This window comes from Triturus cristatus, chromosome 3_1, assembly GCF_964204655.1.
Source record: "Triturus cristatus chromosome 3_1, aTriCri1.1, whole genome shotgun sequence".
NCBI classification, from domain to species: Eukaryota; Metazoa; Chordata; class Amphibia; order Caudata; family Salamandridae; genus Triturus; species Triturus cristatus.
This window is the reverse complement of record NC_140583.1, coordinates 847,406,204-847,429,009: the sequence shown is the minus strand read 5'-3', so window position 1 is coordinate 847,429,009 and position 22,806 is coordinate 847,406,204. Positions and strand designations below refer to the sequence as shown.

General features: G+C 43.4%; 1 protein-coding gene across 2 annotated transcripts in view; it reads right to left on the bottom strand.

Annotated features, from left to right (window-relative positions):
- The window catches only part of ATF2 (activating transcription factor 2), a 443,302-nt gene that overhangs the window by 134,365 nt on the left and 286,131 nt on the right, over nucleotides 1-22,806 (bottom strand). For both annotated transcript variants that reach the window (XM_085645248.1, XM_085645249.1), the window contains exon 11: nucleotides 8,048-8,254. In XM_085645248.1, coding sequence (XP_085501374.1) covers nucleotides 8,048-8,254 — 207 coding nt within the window. The remainder of the gene's footprint in view (nucleotides 1-8,047; nucleotides 8,255-22,806) is intronic.

Below are 22,806 nucleotides of genomic sequence, written 5' to 3'. Positions count from 1 at the left end.
GACATTTTGTGAAGACCCTGTGTGCTGTGGTGACTCCGAATGGGAGAACCTTGAACTGGTAATGCTGACCATCCACCATAAACCGAAGATATTTCCTGTGAGCAGGGTGAATGGGAATGTGGAAGTAGGCGTCCTTGAGGTCTAATGTGGCAAGGAAGTCGCCCTGTTTGAGTAGAGGGAGGACCTGTTGAAGAGTGACCATATGGAAATGGTCTGATTGTATGTAGAGGTTTAATGGTCTGAGGTCCAAGTTGGGTCTCAGGGTTCCGTCCTTCTTTGGTATGAGGAAGTACAGGGAGTAAACCCCTGTGTATTGGTGATGAAGGGGAACGGGTTCTATTGCATGTTTTTCTAAGAGGGAAAGCACCTGGGGGAGTCGAAGTAAGCTCTAGGCAATAACCTGATTGGATGATTTGTCTCACCCACCTGTCCGTGGTAATGTTGTTCCAGACAGGTAGGAACTGTAGCAATCTTCCACCGACCAGAGTAGAGTGGTCCGGGGGAGTGGAGGGAAGTCATTGTTTAGGGGTGGAGGCGGTGCGAGTATTGGTAGTTTTGCCTCTACCCTTGTTGTTATTGCCCTCTAGCCTCCTCTGTAATAGCCTCTGTTAGATGAGGTCCGGGTGGGACTCTTGTAGGATGTGGAGGGGTTATCAGTGGTAAAACCTCTAAAGGCGCTGCTATAAGAGGAGCGACAAAAGGAACTTCTGGGAGCTTGCGATTGCAAAGCTCCCATTGATTTGGCAGTGTCGGTATCCTTCTTCATCTTCTCCAAAGATGAATCTACAGTAGGCCCAAATAGGTGTTTCTGGTCAAACGGTTGATTTAATATGGTAGTTTGAACCTCAGGTTTGAAGCCGGAAATGAGTAGCCAGGCATGTCTGCGTAAAAGGACACTGGTGTTAATAGTCCGGGATGCTATGTCTGCAGCGTCCAGAGCACAACGAATGGAGGTATTAGTTATGAGCTTGCCTTCCTGGATGAGATCATTGGCTTGTGTTTTATATTGGGCTGGAAGGTGTTGTAGTAGGGTCTCTACCTCGTCGTAGTGTGCCCTATCATATCTAGCAAGCAAAGCCTGTGTGTTGGTAATCCTCCATATGTTGGCTGCTTGGGACGCCGTTCTTTTACCAGATGCGTCCAGCAGTTTGACTCCTTATCAGGAGGTGGAGCATCTTCTGTGGTTTGGGAATTGGCCCTTTTCCTGGTATTGGAGACCACTAAGGAATCCAAGGGTACCTGCCCTTTAAAATAAAAAGGGTCAGCTGGGGCAGACTTGTACTTCTTTTCTATCCTGGGGTTAATGACTCTGGCCCTTACAGGATCCTTAAACACTTCAGGAGAATTTTAACATTGGGAGAATAGAAGTGGACCTTTGGGATGGTGCAAAAGTGTCCTTGAGGAAATCTTCCTCTACAGGGTCTGTGTGTAAGTTCACCCTGTGGTAATCTGCTGCTCTGTGTATGAGCCGAGTGAATCCGCTAGTGTCCTCCGGAGGGGATGGTCTAGATGTCATCCTGTGGTTTGTCTGGGACATCTGGTGTGTTATAATCCTTCCATGGGTCTTTTGGGGTACCAGGAGGACTAGGTTCCCCTAAAGGTTGATCATCCCCTTCGTTTTCAGAGGTGTCATCATCATCCTGTGGTGGAGGAGATGGTGAGGGCAGTGAATATGGGATAGGAGAGTGGTGTGGAGGAGGAGGTGGAGAAGGTATTCTTAAAGGAGGAGTTGCAATGACTCTCTTCTTTAAAGGAAGTGGAGCTGGTACAGGTTTGTCCATTTTTCTTTTCTTGGAAGGACTAAGTATAAGTTGACCTGTGTTGGGGTCTTTTTGAAGAGTTTTTTGGGTTGGATCAGGTCGAAAAAGCTCCTCCTCTGGAGTGTGTTGTTTCAGGGCCGATTTTTTCGGGTCCGACTATTTGTGTGGCAGAGGTTTTGAAGTCGTTTTGTGCTCCTTAGGTCTGGAATCAGGAGTTTTCCGGGTTCCGGTAGGGTCTTCGGCACCGGTTGTTTGTTCGGTTCCAATGGTTTTTTCGGATCCGTAGGTTGAGCGTCAGTGTTCTTCGGAACCGGATGTTTGGTCGGTTCCGAGGGTTTTTTGGGCTCCGAAGGCTGAGCGCCCGAGGTCTTTGGAACAGGGTGTTTACTTTGTTCCGCCGATTTTTTCGGAGCCGGGACGCCCGTACCAATGGATTTCGGCACCGAAGGCATCGATGTGGAGCTAGGAGTTGGTTCGGAGGAAGGCAGTAGTTTCTTTTTTGGTGCCGGGGATGGAGTTTCGGCACCAACAGCAGGCTGGCTCGATCCAGAGTGGCCTGAAGGCTTATGTATCGACTTCTTTGCCGAGCCCGAAGGCGGGGCGTGAGATGTTTTGTCCCAGTGTGCACCTAGGCCCGCAGGTGAAGGTGTGATCAAAGCCTTTTTGGGAAAGGGTCGACGTCAGTACTTACGACCCGCTGCCCCGGAGTGATGTCTTCGCCGTCGGAGTCGTCGGCGCTGATGGAGCACTCTTGGATCTGATCCTGCTCCGGTACGTTGATGCCTTCCTGGAAGATGTCATCCGGGATCGATGTCGATGATCGAGCCATGGTTCTTTGAGCTCGAATTGTCTTCTTGGAGCAGAAAGAGGCACAAGCTAGACAGTCTTTGTCCTCGTGCTCGGGTGAAAGGCAGAGGTTACACACCTTGTGAAGATCGGCGTGTGGAAACATGGATCCACATTTAGGACACTTTTTGAAGGGAGTCCTTTCCATGAGCCAAAGGCCTAATGGCGCAGGTAGGCCCTAAGGCCTGCGTCAACGACCGGAATTGAAGAGTTCAAGTTTAAAGAGATGCGCATCGAATGGGAACGCGATCAAAACAATACCGAAGATTGGGTGAAGGATTTTGCATCGAAAAGTAGATCGGTAACGACACCGAACTGGAGCACGATGAACACATCCGAGCCTGATGGCGGGAAAAAACAATCTGAAGATGGAGTCAATGCCCATGCGCACTATTTCCCAAAGGAGGAGTCACCTTTCTCGTAACTTCCAAAGACTTCTTCCAAGACAACAACAAAGTGCAAACATCCGCACCCGACACCAGATGGCGATCTATGCACAGTGTGTAATCTGCAGCTCATATGCCTCGAACATAATGTTACAAATCTAGGCGACTGAAGACAGGTTCCAATTTGGCAGAAGCATCTTTAGAGGTCTTTGAACAAAGAATTATCGTATTTGAACGGCCCTGGTCGTTAAAGGACGATGGCGTCCAATGTATGTGAGTAATTTACAGCTCACAAACAAATGCTAGCGATTTTATTCATGTGCTGCGTAAAGAAGTGGCTGCCTGTGGCCAAAGAGACTTCTTTGGACTTCCCTTCCAAGTTAATGTTTGGGGAGTACAAGAACTGCAGGCGGTTGTTCACAGTAGGTTGGCAACTACGACAATCCTTGTGAACCTTATCTTGGTTTAACTGAAATGGAGTCAGCTGGCAGGCATTCCTCTCTCCGCTGAGCTGTGTATTAACAAACATCCGAAGTGGCAACAAGCCCACTCGCTCAAACCTGTGCCCAGCGGAAGAAACATAGGGATTTCAGAGGAGGGTGAATGACAAATCCTTTCGCTGCATACAAGCCCGGGGGCATGACCTGCATCCTGTCAGGAAAGTCTGCTACACGGTTGCGATACCGAGTGAGATGAGACGAATCTCACTCATTGAACAGAGGCTCTGTCACACTGGTCCAAGTGGGGGAGATCCGTGGGGCACGACCTGCCCATACTATTTTAATTTAAGAAAAACAGTTCCCATACTTTTTGTGAAAAGATAACCATCCAGGGACGGTTAATACCGAGAGTAGAAATGCTTCAATTGAAGTGTAAGGCATAGACTCTCCTGTGCTGTAAAATCGAGGGAGGGGCAGACAGCTGCACAAGCCTTCTTTCCAGGGAGTCTGCTGCCTGAAAGAAATGTAAATATGCACTACGAGTTAATCTGGAAATGTAAAGATGCTTGGGATTTGGCTTTAGGTGTTGGAATCTCTTGGTGACACAGATATATTCTTTTTTGAGCGGTGCTGCAAGGGAGTTACCAGCTGAGCTGTAAAGTGTGTGCTTTTAAAGGACAGTTCTAAAAAAAAAAAAGCACTATGTACAGGATGGGTATTACTAAAATCTATATTTTTAAAGTACTTTATCTTAAATCTTTCTACGTATTTTGTAGTGGCCTACCTTAACTGTGTAAAATAAAACTTTAAAATAATGACTTACTGCTTGTGACAGCGCTTTTTGTCACAGACTGGGACTTCATACACTAGACATACACAAGTCACTATTCTCCAATGTACCAACCAGGATTCACTTCTAAGGCTTTCTAGTTACAGACACAGACCTCTGCAATGCATTTACTAATAAAGGCCTCATGATGTACAAATTCCCACTGATTAACTTACGTTGCATATATTTTTCATTTAAGCTGTGCCTTATTTCAAATGTAGTTACCTGAAGGTGGAAGACCAAAAAAAGTTACAGAATAATTTGTTTTTTTTAGCCACACCTTAGACCCCGCCCGTAACGCTCACTCACCCCACCACTAGCTGCGCACAGCATCACTGTTTCCATACTTTCTTTATAATGCACTTCGACCACTGCTCTGCCACAATATTGCACTCCATCAATCTGTACAGGTGGTGTTAAGAATCAGTCATAGGCCTTTCTTCAAAAAAGCACTTAAGAGATATAGAATTTTATAAAAACCTAAAACCGCCAAGTAGTGATTTGAAGGTGCAGCGAAGGAACAATTTACCGACAAACTGATTTACATTACTGCAGAAACAGAGGTGTACCTTGGTCAGTAACATTGGAGGGGGGCGTGAGCTTCAGATTTCTGAACAATCACGCTGTCATATAATGTTAAAATACAGTATACGGAAAGCAGGTTGCATGAGAGGGACTTAAGGGGCCGTGGAAAGGGAGAGGAATGCAGATTAATAGGAGTACTAAGTGAGAGAAACACAATATTTTGTGATATTTTGTGAAATAACCAACATTTTGAGAACTTTCAAAACAGAGAGGAGAGAGAGAGAGAGTGTCTGTGTTTTTGTCAGCGTGTGTCAGTGTGTGCATGCAAAAATTCTCAGAAAATTCCCACAGGTTTTTCACCATACCCGACTGAAAGCACCTGTATCTAACTATTCATCAGCGAACACATTTATTAGGGGGGTGTAACATACCTAGCCCCCCCTCCAAGCTACGTCTCTGTGCATTAGCACTTCTTTGCTCTATGGATCAATCTGTGTTTGATTTGGACATTAGTCCAAATCATACACAGATTGATCCATAGAGCAAAGAAGTGGATCTTTGTCAAAAGAAGCTGTCCAGTATTCCATCTCAATCTTACAAAAAGCTCTGAGGTAGCAGAGCTGGTTGAAGCATTGCAGTTCAGAATAGAAGGTGGGCGTTGGGGAAGCAAGAGATAGCTTAAGTTAGGTTTGCCTTCCTTGAAGAATCTGTTATAGTGAGACACTAAAACTCAAAAAGAGAGGCTTCAGATGAAGCACAAACCTGTTTATAAACCACAGTCATTGATAAAAACATTCAGAGCAGAAACATGTTTATAAACCACTGTCACTGATCAAAACATTCAGAGACAAAGTGGTCAATATATGCAGCACCACAAGTAAGGGCCAACAACGACCCCTGTGTCTTCTGTCTATTAATTACAGTGGCACATGATACTTTGCTTTGAGATTTTTGCATTACAAAGGAGTCTATAACAACATTAGAAAATCTTTAAAAACCACCAGCTATATGTGCACACTACGCAGTGAACTATACAATTCTGGACTTTTATTTTCATCAACAGGGACACATACCAGAGATGGAATTTACTTCAGACACACAAGCTAGTGGCACAGTGTGACCAGAGCTGAGTTGAGAATTTACTAGACTTGCTAGACTGTAGCTAGACAATCAATATTCAACGCACTCTGCATTGCATTAATACAGTCAGGCAAAGAGGCCAGAAAACCAGTGGCAAGCATGCCTAAACCATCAAGCTTTCTGTAACTTAGAATACAGGGATACAAATAATCTGTTGTAATTCAAATTTGTAATGGTTTCACAAGGTACCATGTTGTTGGCAGGGCTGACCACCCTTACAATGTCATAATATTCAAGTAGCAGCTGAATTACCCCAAACCCGGTCCAGCAATTATCTATTAAAGCACTTGAATGTAGCACTGTTACTTTTTTAATCCATTAATAGTCCTTTAAACCAGACAGTCCTGTCAAAGTGGGTGAGAGGTAACAAGAGAGGCCAATGATATGTGAGACAGAGTGCAAAACACATACTTTCTATGCTTAAAACAGTCTAACATATGTCCATTGGACACATGCTAGCAGACACTACATCTCTTTACATTAAGCATGTGCTTTATAATAATCTCTGCAAAAAAACATATTTAGCAAAAACTGGAAAACACTGTTTTTGTCTATTTTGGGGGCTAGGCAGCTGAATAAAGACCGATGAGCACTGTGTTCATAAGGTTTGGAAAACACTGATAAACCACCACTGAAACCCACACAAAATAAAACTCTACAAACAGGACAGGGTAAAAGCATTATAACCATACATTTCCTTGGTCTCCAGCAATAGTGAGAACATCAGTATGACCAGTTATTAAACAAAATCATTTTATTTATTTAAATGATTATATAAGGTCAGCTAAAACATATGTTTCTCAGTACCTGCAATTTATTGCCACTCAATATACTGAAAGCGCTTTGTAAGAAAATTGAGACATTTTATACCTTAAATGTTTTACAATCCTCACTTGATCTTTAACATGTACTTTGCAAAGCTTTGGCTGATTTTCTCATAACAAGGTAAAGAAAATGCAGACTGATATTTTCGTGAAGACTACTGCCTTTCCTTCCTCACAACTATTCTATAGATAATTTCTACCCCTTGAAGTTGATTGTTGCTCTGTAGAGTAAAACCTTAAAAGAAAATCCCTGAATCTATCAGAACCTGTGTCTTTAGGTATATCTCCCACTTCTCTTTATAGTTAAAGAGCAGTAGAAAGAAATAGCATCATTCATCTTCAGATTGACGACTCAATAGACACATTCATTCACCATCCTAATTCTCTTGATCCTCTCTTTAATTGATGTGGAACTAGAATATATGTTTAGAGACAAAACACAAACTCTTCCGTGCCACATGGACAATGCTGGCTCATCAACACCTTACAATTTATAGAGCAGGAATTGATCTGGTGGTGGATGTCGACTCAACATAGTCTACAGAACACATTAACCTTTATTAAATACCCATAAGTTTTTAACTGCCTCCACATATGAGCAACTGAAGTCTTTTCTCAGATCACAACTTAAAGCTACAGTCATTAAAGGGTCTCCATGGTAAATATCCTTTGGAAGATCGAGTTAAGTACAACTTACACCAAGATTTCTGCATCAGATACCTGTTCCACCAAAGTAATATCAAATTTACAGCACTTTGCATTGATTGTTAAGCGCTTTATTGCAAAGGTAACATTTGGCAATCATATCTTTCAAGAGATTGGTAGGATCTTGTGTCCAGGCTGTGAAACTCTGTTCACATGAATATTTAGTCTATTCAGAATCAACCTGGAATTTTGCACATGCATTGAAACCTGGCTGTTTTACAAGTTGGCTCAGATTCAGGATGGAAATAATAATACATACTCCAAACTAGCGGTTTGGATTATGTGCGAGTTAGGGAGGGCTTTCCTAGACCCTGTACAGAAAAAACATATAACCCCTCTTTAGACTCTGTATACAAGAAGAAACTCCCCCTCCCAAAGAGCCTGAATAAACGCAGCAAACCCATCTTGCCTGTATATCAAACTGCAATTGGTGTAACATATGGATCTAGAATCAGTGGGTTAAAGCTTTCTTAGTGGGTGTTGGCCAAGTCATAATAAACTGCTAATTAATAGGAGTGACTGCAACTAAATTATGTTCATAATCCAAACATAACACCATTTTAATGAATGAAGTGTGTGTAATAAACCACACCTGTAATTGCACATTGAATGAGCTCAGGTCTTCTGCCTTCTTTTCTAATGACTGCACCCAGACTTTTCTTTTTTGCCTGCATCTTGAAGCAGCAGCGCGGTTTCGTTCTAAAAATTTCCTCCGTTTCTCATCAGGGTCATCACTTGCTGCTCTTCTTCTACGCCCTCCTGTATTTTGAGTATGTGGTGTTGGTTGTGCAGGTGAAGCCTTCAAAAAACAATGTAAAACATGGAAAAGTTTAAAACAACATTATATTAACATTACATTAAATGCAAAGAAAGGGCATATTTGAGAGTCACAATGGTATTTCACATTTTAAATAATATTACCAGAGATAGACGAACTATATGCTCCGACTAAGTAACTTTCAGCAATTCATCAGAAAGAAGGAAAACATATTTGCTTCAGAAAGATTATTCTTGATGGATTTAAAGCTAGAGCTCTGGAGCTAAACAATATGCAGTGTTCATTTGACACGGATTTCATTTTGGGTCAAAATTATTACAGTACAAAAAATGTTGTGGTCAGAATAGTGAGAAGCCAATTGAGTTATTTCAGTTTCAAATAGTTGAAGTTTAGCATTAAGGTAATAATCCTCCTTTCAATATAACTGTGCTACTAGAAACCATTATTAACTATATGCCTCTCTTACCCAGGTACTACATCAAGTAGCTCAGCCCCTTGAAGCATTGGTAGGTAGCTAGATCAAAGTAACGATGCAAACAGAATAGCACCCAATTATCCCCTCCCCCAAAAAGTACTCCAGGAATTCAAGAGATATGTGTGTCATAGATTCCAACACATCCAACTTCAACTTGTCAATAATTTGGGCATCTACACATGATGTATTCAGTTAAGAAGCTTACTGGGTTTCAGCTGGCTTGCTGTAGCTCAGTGGGAATCCCGGCCTTCAAACTAGGAAGGAAAACTTAGCCCTTGGCAGGAGGTGGCTGGCAGTATGTGAGAAGCTGACCTGGCACACCTCCTATAGTTTGGGCGGGGCTTAGGGTTGGCACTTGCAATGGCACGGAAGATTTAAAAGAGGCAGTTGCCTATCAACAGAGGGACCCCTGGCAAGGATACCTGAATAATGCGTGCTTTTCAGACTATATGTCACGGTAAGGTGCATTAAAGAAATCCTGTGTTCAAGTGAGAAAAGTTGTGTTCCCCTCTCCATGAGAGAAGGCGTAAAAAAGAAAACATGCTAGATTTAGATTTTGTCATGACTACAATTAAGAAAGCAGTGACAGCAGGAGGGGTAGGTTTAGTACTGAGAAAAGATGCATCATCCAATGCCACACATGCCAACAGATGTGCAGGAACAAAGGAGTCCAACACCAGCCAAGACTTGACATCTGAAAATAGAACAGATAGAAACAGGGAAAATCTAGCATGATGCATCAGTATTTCTTTTTTTTGTTCTTTGAGACGTCACCTAGGACCACCTTCTGGGTGGACCAAAAGTCAAAAAGGACATGTGAGAATGGAGGATGTGCTTGGGATTTTGGAGAACCTCAGACAGAAGCTTGAATTCAATGCTTAAGTAAATGGGAAAGAAGCCAAAGGTGTGCTCGTTCCCGAGTTGATAAATGAGCTCAAAAGAATTTTTGTCCCTTGAATCATGCACATGTTGTATATTTTGGAATTCTGAGCTTCCATTCGTTCTCAAGGCTGGATCAATGCTGTCCACTCTGGTAGACAGGATGATGTTTAATTCTGAAGACATTTCTCACCTTTATGCAGTGGACAGGAAAGTGCAAGGTGCTTTAAAGAAGTGTTACATGGGAATCAATTTGTCCATGAGGGTGGCTTATACACAGACCTGTGCAGCGTAAACTCCGTTTTAGGACTTTGAAGTCTTGTTATGTTGCCATGCATGAGGGTAAAGCCAGCTTGGGTTTGCTGGAGATTCTGAAAATATAAGCAAGAGCCATGTTGGATGTGTTTTACTGGACACTTTGGGCCTAGATGCAGGTTCATCTGTGTCATTAATGAAGATGTCATTCCTTGGAATGAAGCTATCTGAATTTCAACTGAATTAGTTGGTGTCCAAGACATTGATGGAGTGGAAACATGCTTTAACGGTTCAAGGGAGAAATATTTTTAAGCAACGACCAGATTGGAACAATAAAAACTTTCTAAGCAGTCATGTGATCCAAGATCATTGATCAGAAGAAATTTCTGGCACAGCAGATATCATATACGGCGAAGCACCCTCTATCCTGACTATGGTGGTTCAGTGTAATTGCCAACGAGAGGTTGTATCAAAGGCTTTGCACAGACATGGGATCTGCATTTAAAGGACATATAGGTGCTGGGAATATTGTACACAGACTACATCATAAAACATGATTCCACTATTCTAAATTTGGGGATTGGGTATATTCTTATAACTATGAGAGAGGTAAAGTTCAGCTTTAGAAGGGATTCAGTCACTACTGACGAAGGAGGCAATCCTACCTGTTTGTCTAATGACGACAAAACAGGGTTTGCATTCAATCCTATTTCTGGCAGACATTTTGTCTTGAGTCGAGCCTTTAATGTTGAACTACGGACGGTCAAGTCCAGAGATTTACTTCAAGATGCCCCCTGAAGATAATTTCCCTTATTCAACAAGGAGAGCTTTTAGCAACACTGTACGTGAGTATTTCAATTTGGAGTTCACACCATAAGTTCATGAGGTTTTTTTCTGGGGTGCCATTTCCAGTTCTGTGTATTACCATCTAGTATGAAGTCTGCACCAAGGGTCTTTACACAGATCATCGTAGTCTTACTGTGGGACACACCATAACAAAGTATTCATGCTACACCACTACTTACGACAACTGGGTGGTCCACTGTACATCCAGGAAAAACAGAAAGGACCAGGACAACAGTAGAAATTATTCATTCACATGGTATCCTCCTAAACAGGAAAATGTCACACCTCATGCCCTGCCTGGATCTGGATATCCACCGAGTCCAAATTTAAATAGAAGAAGGAGGTTATATCGCTGGGAAAGAAAGATTCAGATTCACCAACTGAGGGATGGTTGGAGGATTAGTCACACATGAAAGTGCATGTAGACCTTCTTTCTAGTTCTCTAGGCAAGTTTCTGACCAAACCTACTAGCACAAAACCTGCTATCATTATGGCGACATGCATCTCAGAAGTTCAAGAAAAAGAAGAAGTTAGAGGGCTACCACTGTTGGATAACTTTGCTCAGCAGGAGAATTCTGGGCGTCTGTTCTTAAATTCAAGGTTGCTCATTGGTTACAGGTTTTCTGTATGCTCCCCTACCCCTACCCCCAGTCCCTGAATCCCAATTTTGCTCTTAAATTATATGAGAGTGAACACTTCGGAAATAGTTATCAGTCGGGTGCACCCCAGAAGACAGTGTCTGATGAGGTGACCTTCTGCTCTGCAGCAAAAAAGCGTATTCATCTCTGATGTGCTAAGTTCCCATGAGACTAAATTCGGTCACTCACTATCCGTGAGGCCAGAAGAGCACATTTCAAAAGACAACAAAGCTAAATTAGGTTTTGTGACCTACTGCTAGACAGTGATATGTTCTATAGGACATCCTAGAATCACAGGGTTCGGTTTTCCGACCCCCTGGCATTAAGGACTCAGTTAATGTGCAGCTCACCAAAGATGCAGACCCACGGTGCAGAGGATGAGGTGAGGACGAAGATCTTGGCAGGAAGAGATGCTGGAGCTTCTTGTGGCCTGAAGACCTCGGGAGTACAGAGCCAACAAGCCTTGGCAATGGCGATTTGACGTGGGGTACAGGGGTTCTGTTCCAGCAGTTCCGACGAAGGATACTGTCCTCAAACTTGCTGAGAAAACAGGTCAGGCCTCAAGGGAGTTGCAGAACCATGTGCTGTGATGTTAAGCCTTACAGAGTCCGTGGGACGTCAGGAGCAGCAGACCGTTCAGCTTCCTTGCAGTGCCTGCAGATGTAGTGGAGTGACTCCTTCACGCCAAGGGTGATTCCTTCGGGTGTCTTTGATGCCCACAGGCCTGGAGAGGAACCTGGATGAAACACAGGCACATACGACAAAGATGATTTGCAGAACAGTGAGACCAGGAGCAGCAGGAGTCTTCCTTGGTGCAGTCTTGGTTCAAGGCAAAGTCCAAGGTGCCCAGACGATGGAAGTTGAAGTGGTTTCGGGTTTATATCTTGTCCCACGTGGAAGCTGCAGAGCCACCCACAGGTTAGCCCTTAAGTACCCTAGGGAAAAGGTTGGAAATGTTCAAGGGTCCCTCTCAGAGGAGTGGCTGGACAAAGGGAGGATACTCCCATGTCCATTTTCCAGTTTCACGCCAGAGCAGGCGCCAAGGGCTCCCTGAACTGACTCAAACTGGGGTATGCAAGGAGGGCACCACATGTGCCCTTCAAAGCAATCTAGTGGGGCTGGCAAGTGCACCCACTCCAGCCCAATACACTAAGTCCTCTCTGGAAGGTGTTCACACCTCCCTGTGGCAGGAAACTCATTGTTCTACCTTCCCCTGCTCGAGCTCAGCAGCAGGAGTGCAGAATCGTGTCTGGGGTCGGCAGCAGCACTAGATTGCTGGCAGACCCTGGAGGGCTGCTACCGGGAGTACTGGGGGCTTTCCGGAGGAGCCCGAGTGCATGGAATCATACTTCCAACACCGGTAACGGTGTTGGGGTATGATTCCAACATGTTTGATACCAAGCATGCCCAGGTTTGGCACAGCCAATATAAAGTCAGCCATCGCATAATAACGCAAGCCACTGTATGTATGAAAATGACTGACTGCACTTACAAAGCCTGGAGAATCGACTCCGGGGTTTGTAGGGGTTGCCTGTTCATGCAAGGCACCCTCACACTTGTAACCTAGCACCCTGCCTTCAGGATTGAAAGGCTTGTCTTAGGGGTGACTTATAGGTTTTAAGTGCGGTGAACGTAGTTATAAGGAAACTTACATCTGTAGTAAGTGGTGCTAGCATCAACTCACACAGGCTGCAATGGCAGGCATGTAGTCACAGTTTGAGTGGTCTCTCATGGGTGGCATAATCCATGCTGCAGCCCATCGGAGACCCTGGTGTACCCATACCCTGGGTACCTTAGTACCATATACTAGGGACTTAGAAGGGTACACCAGTAGCCAATTAGGAAGATGCCAAAGTACTTACCATAGTCAAATTTAGGGCGAGTGCACAGTGACTGGGGTCCTGATTAGCAGGATCCCAGTCAGACTAGTCATAAAGCAGAACAACACCAGCAAAAAGTGGGGGCAACCATGAAAGGAGATCCTACTTTCCTAAACAACTCACCCCCCCCACCAAACGAAAGGTGATGAGACTAGCCTTGCCCAGTTGAGCCTTCATTTTCTAAGTGGAAATATCTGGAGAGTCCATCTGTGTTGGCATGGTTACTCTCAGGTCTATGTTCCACAGTCCATCCCCTGTAGGGAAAGGGACCACCTCAAAACTTTGGGATTTTCACCCTTCATCTGTTTAAACCATAAGAGGGGCTTACGGTCTGTCTGAACAATGAAGTGAGTACCAAACAGGTATGGCCTCAACTTCTTAAAGGCCCAGACCACAGCAAAGGCCTCCCTCTCAATAGCTGACCAACATTTCTACCTGGGGGTCAGCCTTCTGCTTATAAAAGCTACTAGTTGGTCCTGGCCCTCTGAATTAAGTTGCGATAGAACAGCTCCTACCCCTATCTCAGAAGCATCTGTCTGGACAATGAAGGTTTTGGAGCAATCAGGAATTTGCAGAATGGCCTGCTTCAGGTCATCAAATACCTTCTGACAGCTAACAGTTCACTGAACCTTCTTAGGGATCCTTTTGGAAAAACGTTCTGACCTAAGTCTGGGTAATGGGAGCAACCCAGTCCATTATGGTCTGGATGTTGCTCTCCAATGGTTGAACTTGGCCTCTACTTACCAAGTGAGCCAAGTACACAACCTTGCTCTGCCCTGTCTGGCAATTTGTGGCCTTGATAATGAGGCCTGCCTTCTGCAGGGCCTCCAGAACATTCCTGAGGTGGACCAGGTGATCCTCCCAGGTGGAGCTAAATACAGCAATATCATCTAGGTATGTGCACTGTGTGCTTCCAGGTCTGTGAGAACTTTGTTCACCAACCTCTGAAATGTGGCAGGTGCATTCATCAAGCTAAAAGGCATTACAATAAATTGATAATGCCCACAAAGGGCTGAAAATGCTGTATTTGGCTTGGCATTCTCAGAGAGTCTGATTTGCCAGTAGCCAGCTGTCAGGTCAAATGTACTAAGATACTTGGCTGAGGCCAGAGTATCAATTAGCTCATCTGCCCTAGGAATTGGATGGGCATCAGTCCTAGTGAATGCACTGAGACCTCTGTAGTCCACACAAAACCTCATCTCTCTCTTAACATTTTGGGGGTGAGTTTTGGCACAAGGACTACTGGACTAGCCCAAGGGTTATCTGAAGGCTCAATGACCTCCAACTCCAGCATCTTTTGGACCTCAGTCCTGATGCTATCTCTGACATGGTAAGGCTGCCTGTAGATTTTATTCTTCACAGGCAGACTGTCACCTGTGTCCACTTCATGGGTACACCAGGTGGTTTGACTGGAAGTACGAGAAAACAAATGGATGATCTGATTAAGGACTTTCCTGCAATCAGCTTGCTGCTGGTCAGTGAGGCTGCCTGCCAAGGCTACTCCACCAACTGACCCATCAACAGGATCCTGAGAATGGAGATCAGGGAGAAGGTCACTCTGGCCCTCATCAGTGGCCATAAGCAAGCTCATGTCAGCCCGGTCAACGAAAGGCTTTAGGCGGTTCACATGAAGTATCCTGTGGGGACTTCTAGGAGTACCTAGGTCAACCAAGTAGGTGATCTCACATTTTTCTCAAGGATGGTGTGGCGGCCACTCCACTTCTCTTAGAGGGCTGCTGGGCCACAAGCTCCAACACTCACACTTTTTGTGTGTTCTAGAGTCATATTCCCTTTAAAGAAAGAGCACTGATTGGATACTGATTTATTGAATGTTATGTTTTGCATTGCTGAGGTCTGAGTTAATGGGCCACAGCACTTGCCTGAGTCAGAAATGAACTGTTCAATATTTCTACCTTGTGAGACAAGTGTTAAAAATAGTACTTCGTCCCAGTGGAAAGTTTTGACCCCAGGACAGCATTAACGAAAGATCAGGTTTGGGGCTTAATACGCTCCGATTGCCTTGAGACGCGCGGGTCCAGATTTCTCACCTCATCAATAAGTTATGAAGGGTCAGGTCAGCAATGCAAATCCAGTTCAAATTACCCAGTGCCAATGTTGGATAGAAAACAGGGTAAATAAATGTCTAAATGTCTAGATTAATAAATATCTATGTGCTATGTGGCGATTTAAAAAGAAAATCCATTAAAGTATGCAGAAATACAAGTGTATTGTTATTGAGAATATTGTTCAGAAATGGGATAATGCAGTAAACTGCAAGTATATTGGCTGTTCAAGACAGTCTTGGGCTCAGTCGTCCTGTGGGATGAAATGTTAGGGTACCACACACCTTAATTTGTAGCGCAACCAGGGCAAGGACTCAAAATATTAATTCTAGACTCAACCGCTAATGCTAGGAGAGAATCATATAGGGTGGGAAGATCTCAGTGCCACACTGTCCACAGTGATCTTAACATGGGTATCCATCTTAAAATCTTTCCAATTGGAAAAGGAAAGAACTGTGACCTTACAAAAGAGTGCACTTATTGAGCTCAAGGATCCTGTGTAAATAGTTCACATATGAATGCATCAACAAAAGCCCCAAAAATGTGCTAAGTGGTGGTTAAACTAAAAGAAGGCGCTGTCAAAGGTTTGGATCAACTTTCTAATTACAACAGTCATATCCAAAACTCACAGTTTACACCCGTGGCCTTTTTCCATCTCCCACGTCTTGTGAACCAGGGGTAATGTGAAGAAATAATTTTGATCATAAACAACCCTTTGCAAGTCAGTCCAAAGTTGATAATGCTACTGTGAGTAAGGACGCCACTCAGTAAACATAACCGAAGTAGCTGAGCCTGGAATCATAAATTACTAAGCAAGTAACACCAACACTATCCCTGTTAATTATAATAAGGTTTGCTGAGTCAGCAAAAGGATCATAACCTGTAACCATCCTCTCCAAGAAGCTGATTGTTCATTCCAGCTGACTATTGTTTGGCATCAAAACATGCTTTTCATTCTCTTCTATCCAGCAGTAGTAACCCCTCAAGGTAACAACCACAACAAAGGCTCACCAGCCCAAAACCAAGCCTCTGCACTTAATTGGGTATACCTGCGGCAATTTTAGTGATTTGGTATATGATTTTGGGCCTGCCATTTAATGGTAATGTGTCAAGACTTATTTTGTTGTGACCCTAGACTAGTAGACTTATTTTATTTTTTTATTTTATTGCTCCACAGTATCAAGAAAGAACGTTATAACAGAATTATTAAATACACTCATATGATCACAAAATGCCCCCCAAATACACATACCAATATTCCGTGTCCTTGCCCCCTTTGCCAAATCAAAGCTCAATTTTAGACTAAATAAATTATACATTTTGGCTCGCCACCGCTAAAACGAAGGGGGCTCAGGATGGAGCCAATAGGAAGCTATACACAATTGAGCGACAGTCATGGCAAAAAAAATCAAGAACCGATGTTTAAACAGAGGGGTCCCCTTTTCTACTTCTTGCCCAATCCCTAATAACATTATGGCAGGAGTAATATTAATCGGGATCCCAACAATCAAAGACAAAATGCTTTCAATGTCCATGAAAAACCTAGACAATTTACTACAGCTAAAAAAAATATGAAGTCTGTACGCATTATCCCCCCCCCACAGCGAAAACATTTGCCGTCGTACCCACTCCCCCACTTAAGCATACGTGCAGGAGTATAATACAAATTAAAAACAGTTTTTAAAAATTGTGCTTTCAAATTGGCAGATAGGAGAGTTTCCCTAGATCTAGCAATAGCATTCTCTATAGATATATTGTGTTCCCCCAAAACAATAGACCATTGAGCATTGTGTTTCTCCAAATCATCCATTCTAGAAGACAATAGTACTTTATAAAGCACCCTAATTTTCTCCTGCTGCCTTACAGCCAATACAAGTACATTTGGTGTCAATACCATATTTTTCCGAATGAAGAAATCATGAATTTGGAGAAATTAAAAAAATTTAGATTTAGGCAAATTGTATTGTCTCGCTAGATCTTCATACATCGGAAACAATCCCCTGGTTTCATAGAAATCCCTTATCTGCAAAATACCCTTATTCCTCCAACCGAGTGCCACCCTATCCCAAAAAATGGGGGGAAGAATCTTCAAGGCATTCGTGGCCGTATAATAAGTTAGCCCCCCCAGCAAAAATAGTTTACGTATTTTCCTCCAAACTTTGAAAGCAGCTTCCAGTACTTTAAAAAAGTAGCTGCCATCAATTTCCTTAAATAATCATTGTCTTGCTTCAGACCCCAACATCAGCTGAAATATCGAGGGAGCCTCTGCTGTATTACTAACGTCCTCACCTGTCAATAATACCCGCATCTTTAACAGAAAGCAAACATAATAGTAAAATGCTAAATCTGGTATTGCCCAGCCTCCTCTCTCGATTGGTAGTGTCATGAATCTAGTAGCCCGCCTGGGTTTGCCTGGAGCCCAGAGGAATTTAACACACAGGGATTGTAAATGTTGAAGTTAGGCCTGCGTCACTTCCAGGGGAATAGATCTAAATAAGTATAACACCTTAGGTAAAATATTCATTTTTATAATATTGCCTCTACCTACTAGTGTAAGATGTAGTCGTCCCCATCTCTCTAAAGACTCCCTAGTGCTGCGTAATGTAGCCGCCCAGTTAGCCTCAACCAATTCTAACATGGATGTTCTGATTTTAATACCCAAATATGTCACTTCTTTTACCGATCTAGCATCATTCAAAACAATATTACCGGTACATAGCATTTGTGTTTTGGCAACATTAAGTTTATAATCAGATACCTGACCGAATTCAGTTGCTAAACACTCAATCTCTTTAAGTGCAGACGATGGGTCAACCGAGGCAACAGCTATATCGTCCGCGTAAGCGAAAACAGAGTGTGGGATATCCTCTACCAGAAAAGGTTTAATCAAAGGACTATCGGCCAGCATGTCGACAAACGGATTTATATTAAGAGCAAACAGCAATGGCGAGCAAGGGCATCCTTTCCGAGTTCCTCTTGTAATTCTCACTGGCTCTGATACCCAACACATTGCAGCAATCTTAGCAACCAATGAGGTGTACAATACCTGTAAAGCAGTCATAAACCCCTTCCCAAAGCCCGCCCGGTACATCAATCTCCACAAATAATCCCACTCCACGCGGTCAAATGCTTTTTCAGCATCTAATAAAATTAACCCTAATTCCCGTTTCTCAGCATGGGCTATGTCAAAAAGCGTCACCACCTTATTCACGTGACTAACCGTCCCGCGAGCAGGTATAAACCCGTGCTGGTTTTCTGACACTAATGAACTAATAATCTTAGACAAACGATTAGCCAAGATTTTCGAATATATTTTACCGTCACAGTTCAGCAAAGAAATCGGACAGTACGATCCAGGCAGTTCCGAGGCTTTGCCCTTCTTACTAAAGACCACAATAGTGGCTTCCTCCCATGATTTGGGAGCATGCCCATCCTGTGTGGCCCTGAAAGTGAGCAACATTTCATCCTTCATCTGATTAAAAAATATCTTATAAATCTCACACGGGAGATTATCGGGTCCCGCGGCTTTCCCCATTGCCAATCTATTAACTGCCACTTCTAGCTCCTCCATAGTGATTAGACTATCCAATTGTTCCGCCTCACTTGGGTCTAGTTGTGGTATAACCCCCCCGAAAAATGTATTATTACCCCTATCCACCATTTCCTGATGTGTATACAGTTCCGTATAGAACTGGTGAAAAATTGCCCTTGGGGATCATAACACAATATGCCTGAGTTATCCTTTAGCGCCAAAATACGACGAGATGCTTTTTTCATGTGCAACCGTAATGCGAGGCACCTGCCAACTGCTTCCCCATACTCATGACATTGCCTTTTATAAACCAAATATTTTCTCGCATTTTCCATGTTCCACATCCCATTAATTTTAGCCCGGCATCTAGAAACTACATTGTCCAGATCCAAAATATTCCCTCGTTGTGCTATCCCCTGAGTTAGTTTTTCCTCTGCCACTCTTAAATCTTTTTTTGATGAAATAGACCAGTGCTGGGTACTTCGCCCCTGAAACATGCCTTAAAAGCATCCTATATAATTGCTATATGGGCAGATTGTCTATTATTATTTAAAAATTCCTTAATCCAGCTAGACATATGCTCTCTGAAGTCATCGTCTAAGCAGAGTTTTCGATCAAAAGAAAAAACTCTAGGTTTAAAATTAAGACCATTTGCCAAAACTTCTAAAACAAATGGGGCGTGGTCAGATGAAATCCTAGTAAATATTTGGGCCGAAGCCCCTACTAAAGAAGCAGTAGATTGAAATGAAAAAAATAGTCCAACCATACCAATTTTATATGGGGGTAGGAGTAGAACATATACCCCGGATCCGAAGGATATAAATTACCCCATACATCGGCCAAAAAATGATCATTCAAAAAGTTGTATAGGGCATTAAAGACCCGTGGTTTGCGCCCCTTATATCCTCGTGGTCCATCCTGCAACTCCTGAGTAGTTAAATTAATGTTTATATCCCCACATACTATCAACGGAGTTGGCCAGGATGCAATCTCTAAATTTAAATCCTCCAAAACTGCTACTTTGTCTAAATTAGACCCATAGATGGTACACACTGTATATTTACTGAACCCGAACACACACTAAGCTATAGCCCATCGATCTAGCTTATCAGCCAGGACATGACCGGATATCTGCACACTTGATTTTGCTAAGATCGCGACTGCACGGGTCATTGAAGATTGCTGAGAGGCCACAACGAGTGAAAACCCTAACTTTCTTAACATATAGCGTTTACTCCAGGGTATATGAGTCTACTGGAGGCATACCAAATCTGGCTGAATAATCCAAAGTTCAGCAGCTACCCTCTTCCTCTTTTTAAAATTGTTGAGGCCTGACACATTTAAAGAGCAAATTTGAATCCCTTGGGAAGCCATTATGCAACCAAAAAAAACCCCATGATAAATACCATGCACCAACTTCGAGGCTGTATCACGATTTTATTGAAGTTTTTTCTATTTGTTACTGTGGATTTCTTACCCGTTTTACCCCACCTAAGTGCCCCCCATAAACCCCATCCCCCCCAAGTGTTCCGCAACCCTCCACCCCCCTCCCTATAACGAGGCTTTAGGACCCATGGTCCTGTAGATGCCAAGCTTCCTTGCTTCCCCTGCCTTCGCTCGCAAACCCCTCCAGTCAGGGGAGAGGGAAAAACTCCCTCCCCCGAGATCAGACGGGAACACAAATACATATTCCTATATAAAGTATAAAGAGTAGAAGGAGTATAGCCTCCTATTGACATCAATAGTCCAGAGAAAAAGAAAAAATAACCTCACCCTTATACGTCTAATCAATTACAGAGGGGAAAAAAATAATCCCTAAATAGAGTTCAAAAACTCCTTGGCAGACCCTTCATTAGTAAAAAATCGAGTGCGCTCCTGAAAAATCACTTTTAACTTTGCCGGGTTCATCAAATATGCTTGAGCCCCTTTAACTTGAAATTGTGTGATAAGCTGCCGGAGCTGCCAATGATTCTCAACTGTATATCGACAGAAATGCGGTCTTACAAAGAATTCAAAATCTTTCCCAGCTCTTTTCTTGTCCTCCTCTCGAGCCAGATAACTATTGAATGAGATTAAAAAAGCTCTAGGTCTATCAACAACCTGACCTGCTCGAAGACGAATACTAAATGGAAACCTATGAGCTCGTTCAATCTCCCTGTCCCAGTCCCATCTAGTAAGCTCAGGGAAGGCATTTTTAAACAATTCAACTATAAACGTGCGCGAGTCTTGCCCTTCCTTTCCCTCCGGAATCTGCAATACTTGCAAATTATTCCTGCGTGCCCGGTTTTTAATGTCAGCCATTTTCCATTGTGTATCCTCCTGAATAGTATGGAGTGATTCAGTCACTGCCTTCTGTTGAACCAATGCATCCTCTAGGTTAGCAATTCGCGTTTCTGCTTCGTTAAATCTCAAAGTAAAGTCTGCGTGAGATTTAACAAGCCGGCGCACCGAGTTTTGTAACTCACGACACAGATTTTGGACCCGCTGACTCTCCTCTCGAGTTTCATCCCAGTAGGACATAATCGATTGATAAATTAATGACAAAGAAATGTCTTCGCCCAGGTGAGTACTTTGTGACTGTTCAGCAGACTGCTGCCGATTTTCAACTGCCTCCTTGTCAGCGACCAGCTCAAGTCTTTTCCCAACAGTGTGGGGACTACCCTCTACGAAATCACCGGCATCCTCCAAGCAAATACTACTGTGGTCGCTGCCACCGGCCACGTTTATCTGCTCAGAGTATTGCAATGCCATGTCCTCACAAGACGACATAGACTGCTCTGACAAGGAAAAGAAATCCCCTGATTCCACATCTTGAAGATGTATTTGATTATCTCCTTGAAGATTTACAGCCTGCAAGTTGACTAACTGGCTGCCACCAATTGCACCAGTCTGTACCTCCTGTTGTCATCCTTGTACCACCGGAGCCTTCAAAATCAATAAACTTTTGTTGTGAAACTGGATCACATCCATATGCCTGCGGTCTGACATTTCCTAAAACTTTCCTCACCCACCACCGGGTTTAGTGCTAAATTCGTAACTTCCATGTTCAGCTCGCCTGCATTGATAGTATGTGCTGAGTCAGAGCCTCCTTCAGACATATGCGGTGACTTTTTACCTTTCCGTTTATCTTTGGCTGCAGAGAAAATTGCCGGAATAATTTTGTTCCCAGCCATGTCACCTTTAGCTCTCACAGCATTAAAGTAACTTTTGGCATTCTTAGCCGGGTTACCCAGAGTTTTATCCCTCACCTCAGTATTGCCATCACCGTTTTCATCTTCTTGGGCTCGCGGTCTCCCACGCGTTCATTTCGGGGGCATTCCCGTCAGAGAGTCCACTCTTCTCCACACTCGGCGGACTGTCTCCAGGTGAGATCAATCACCGCGTTCCTTAGCCAGTATGCGCCGAGCATCCACCGGCTACGTCGGCACCTGTTTACCCCTGCCGCGAGTGCTACCAGAGACTCCAGCATCGGACGTTGGTAAACAAACAACTCGTAATCAGCCCATGAAAGATTCGGGAGTAGCCCAAAATATCGCTTAGAGGTGTTTTAGGGGGCAGCAGGAAATTTCTATAACCGCAAGCTATCTATCTCCATCTCCCTTCTACCAAACAGTATTGCGAGGTTGGGCAGGAGCGCCATCTTGCCTCTTAGACTAGTAGACTTTTAATGCATTTCCTTTTTGTAAGTTGTTTTATATGCCTCCACACTGAAGAAACAGTGTGATCCTTAGTGCAGCTTACTTCTGCCTGATTGTAAATGTGATTTGTTGCAGGATCACACGGCCATGGCAATATGACTAAGTGGGTTGGGGGGTCCAGGAAGAGGCAACAATGAAGTTCTCATTAGTGTTCTTTTAAAATAAAAATTAATCTTCGGAGATAGGCAGCAAGACATCTATAATGTTTATGTAACTAACGTGAACTCGCACTATATTGGCACTTAGAAATCACAACGCTTCAACTGGTGTGAAGCAGTAACTTGTTACAAGCCACCATAAGCTTCAG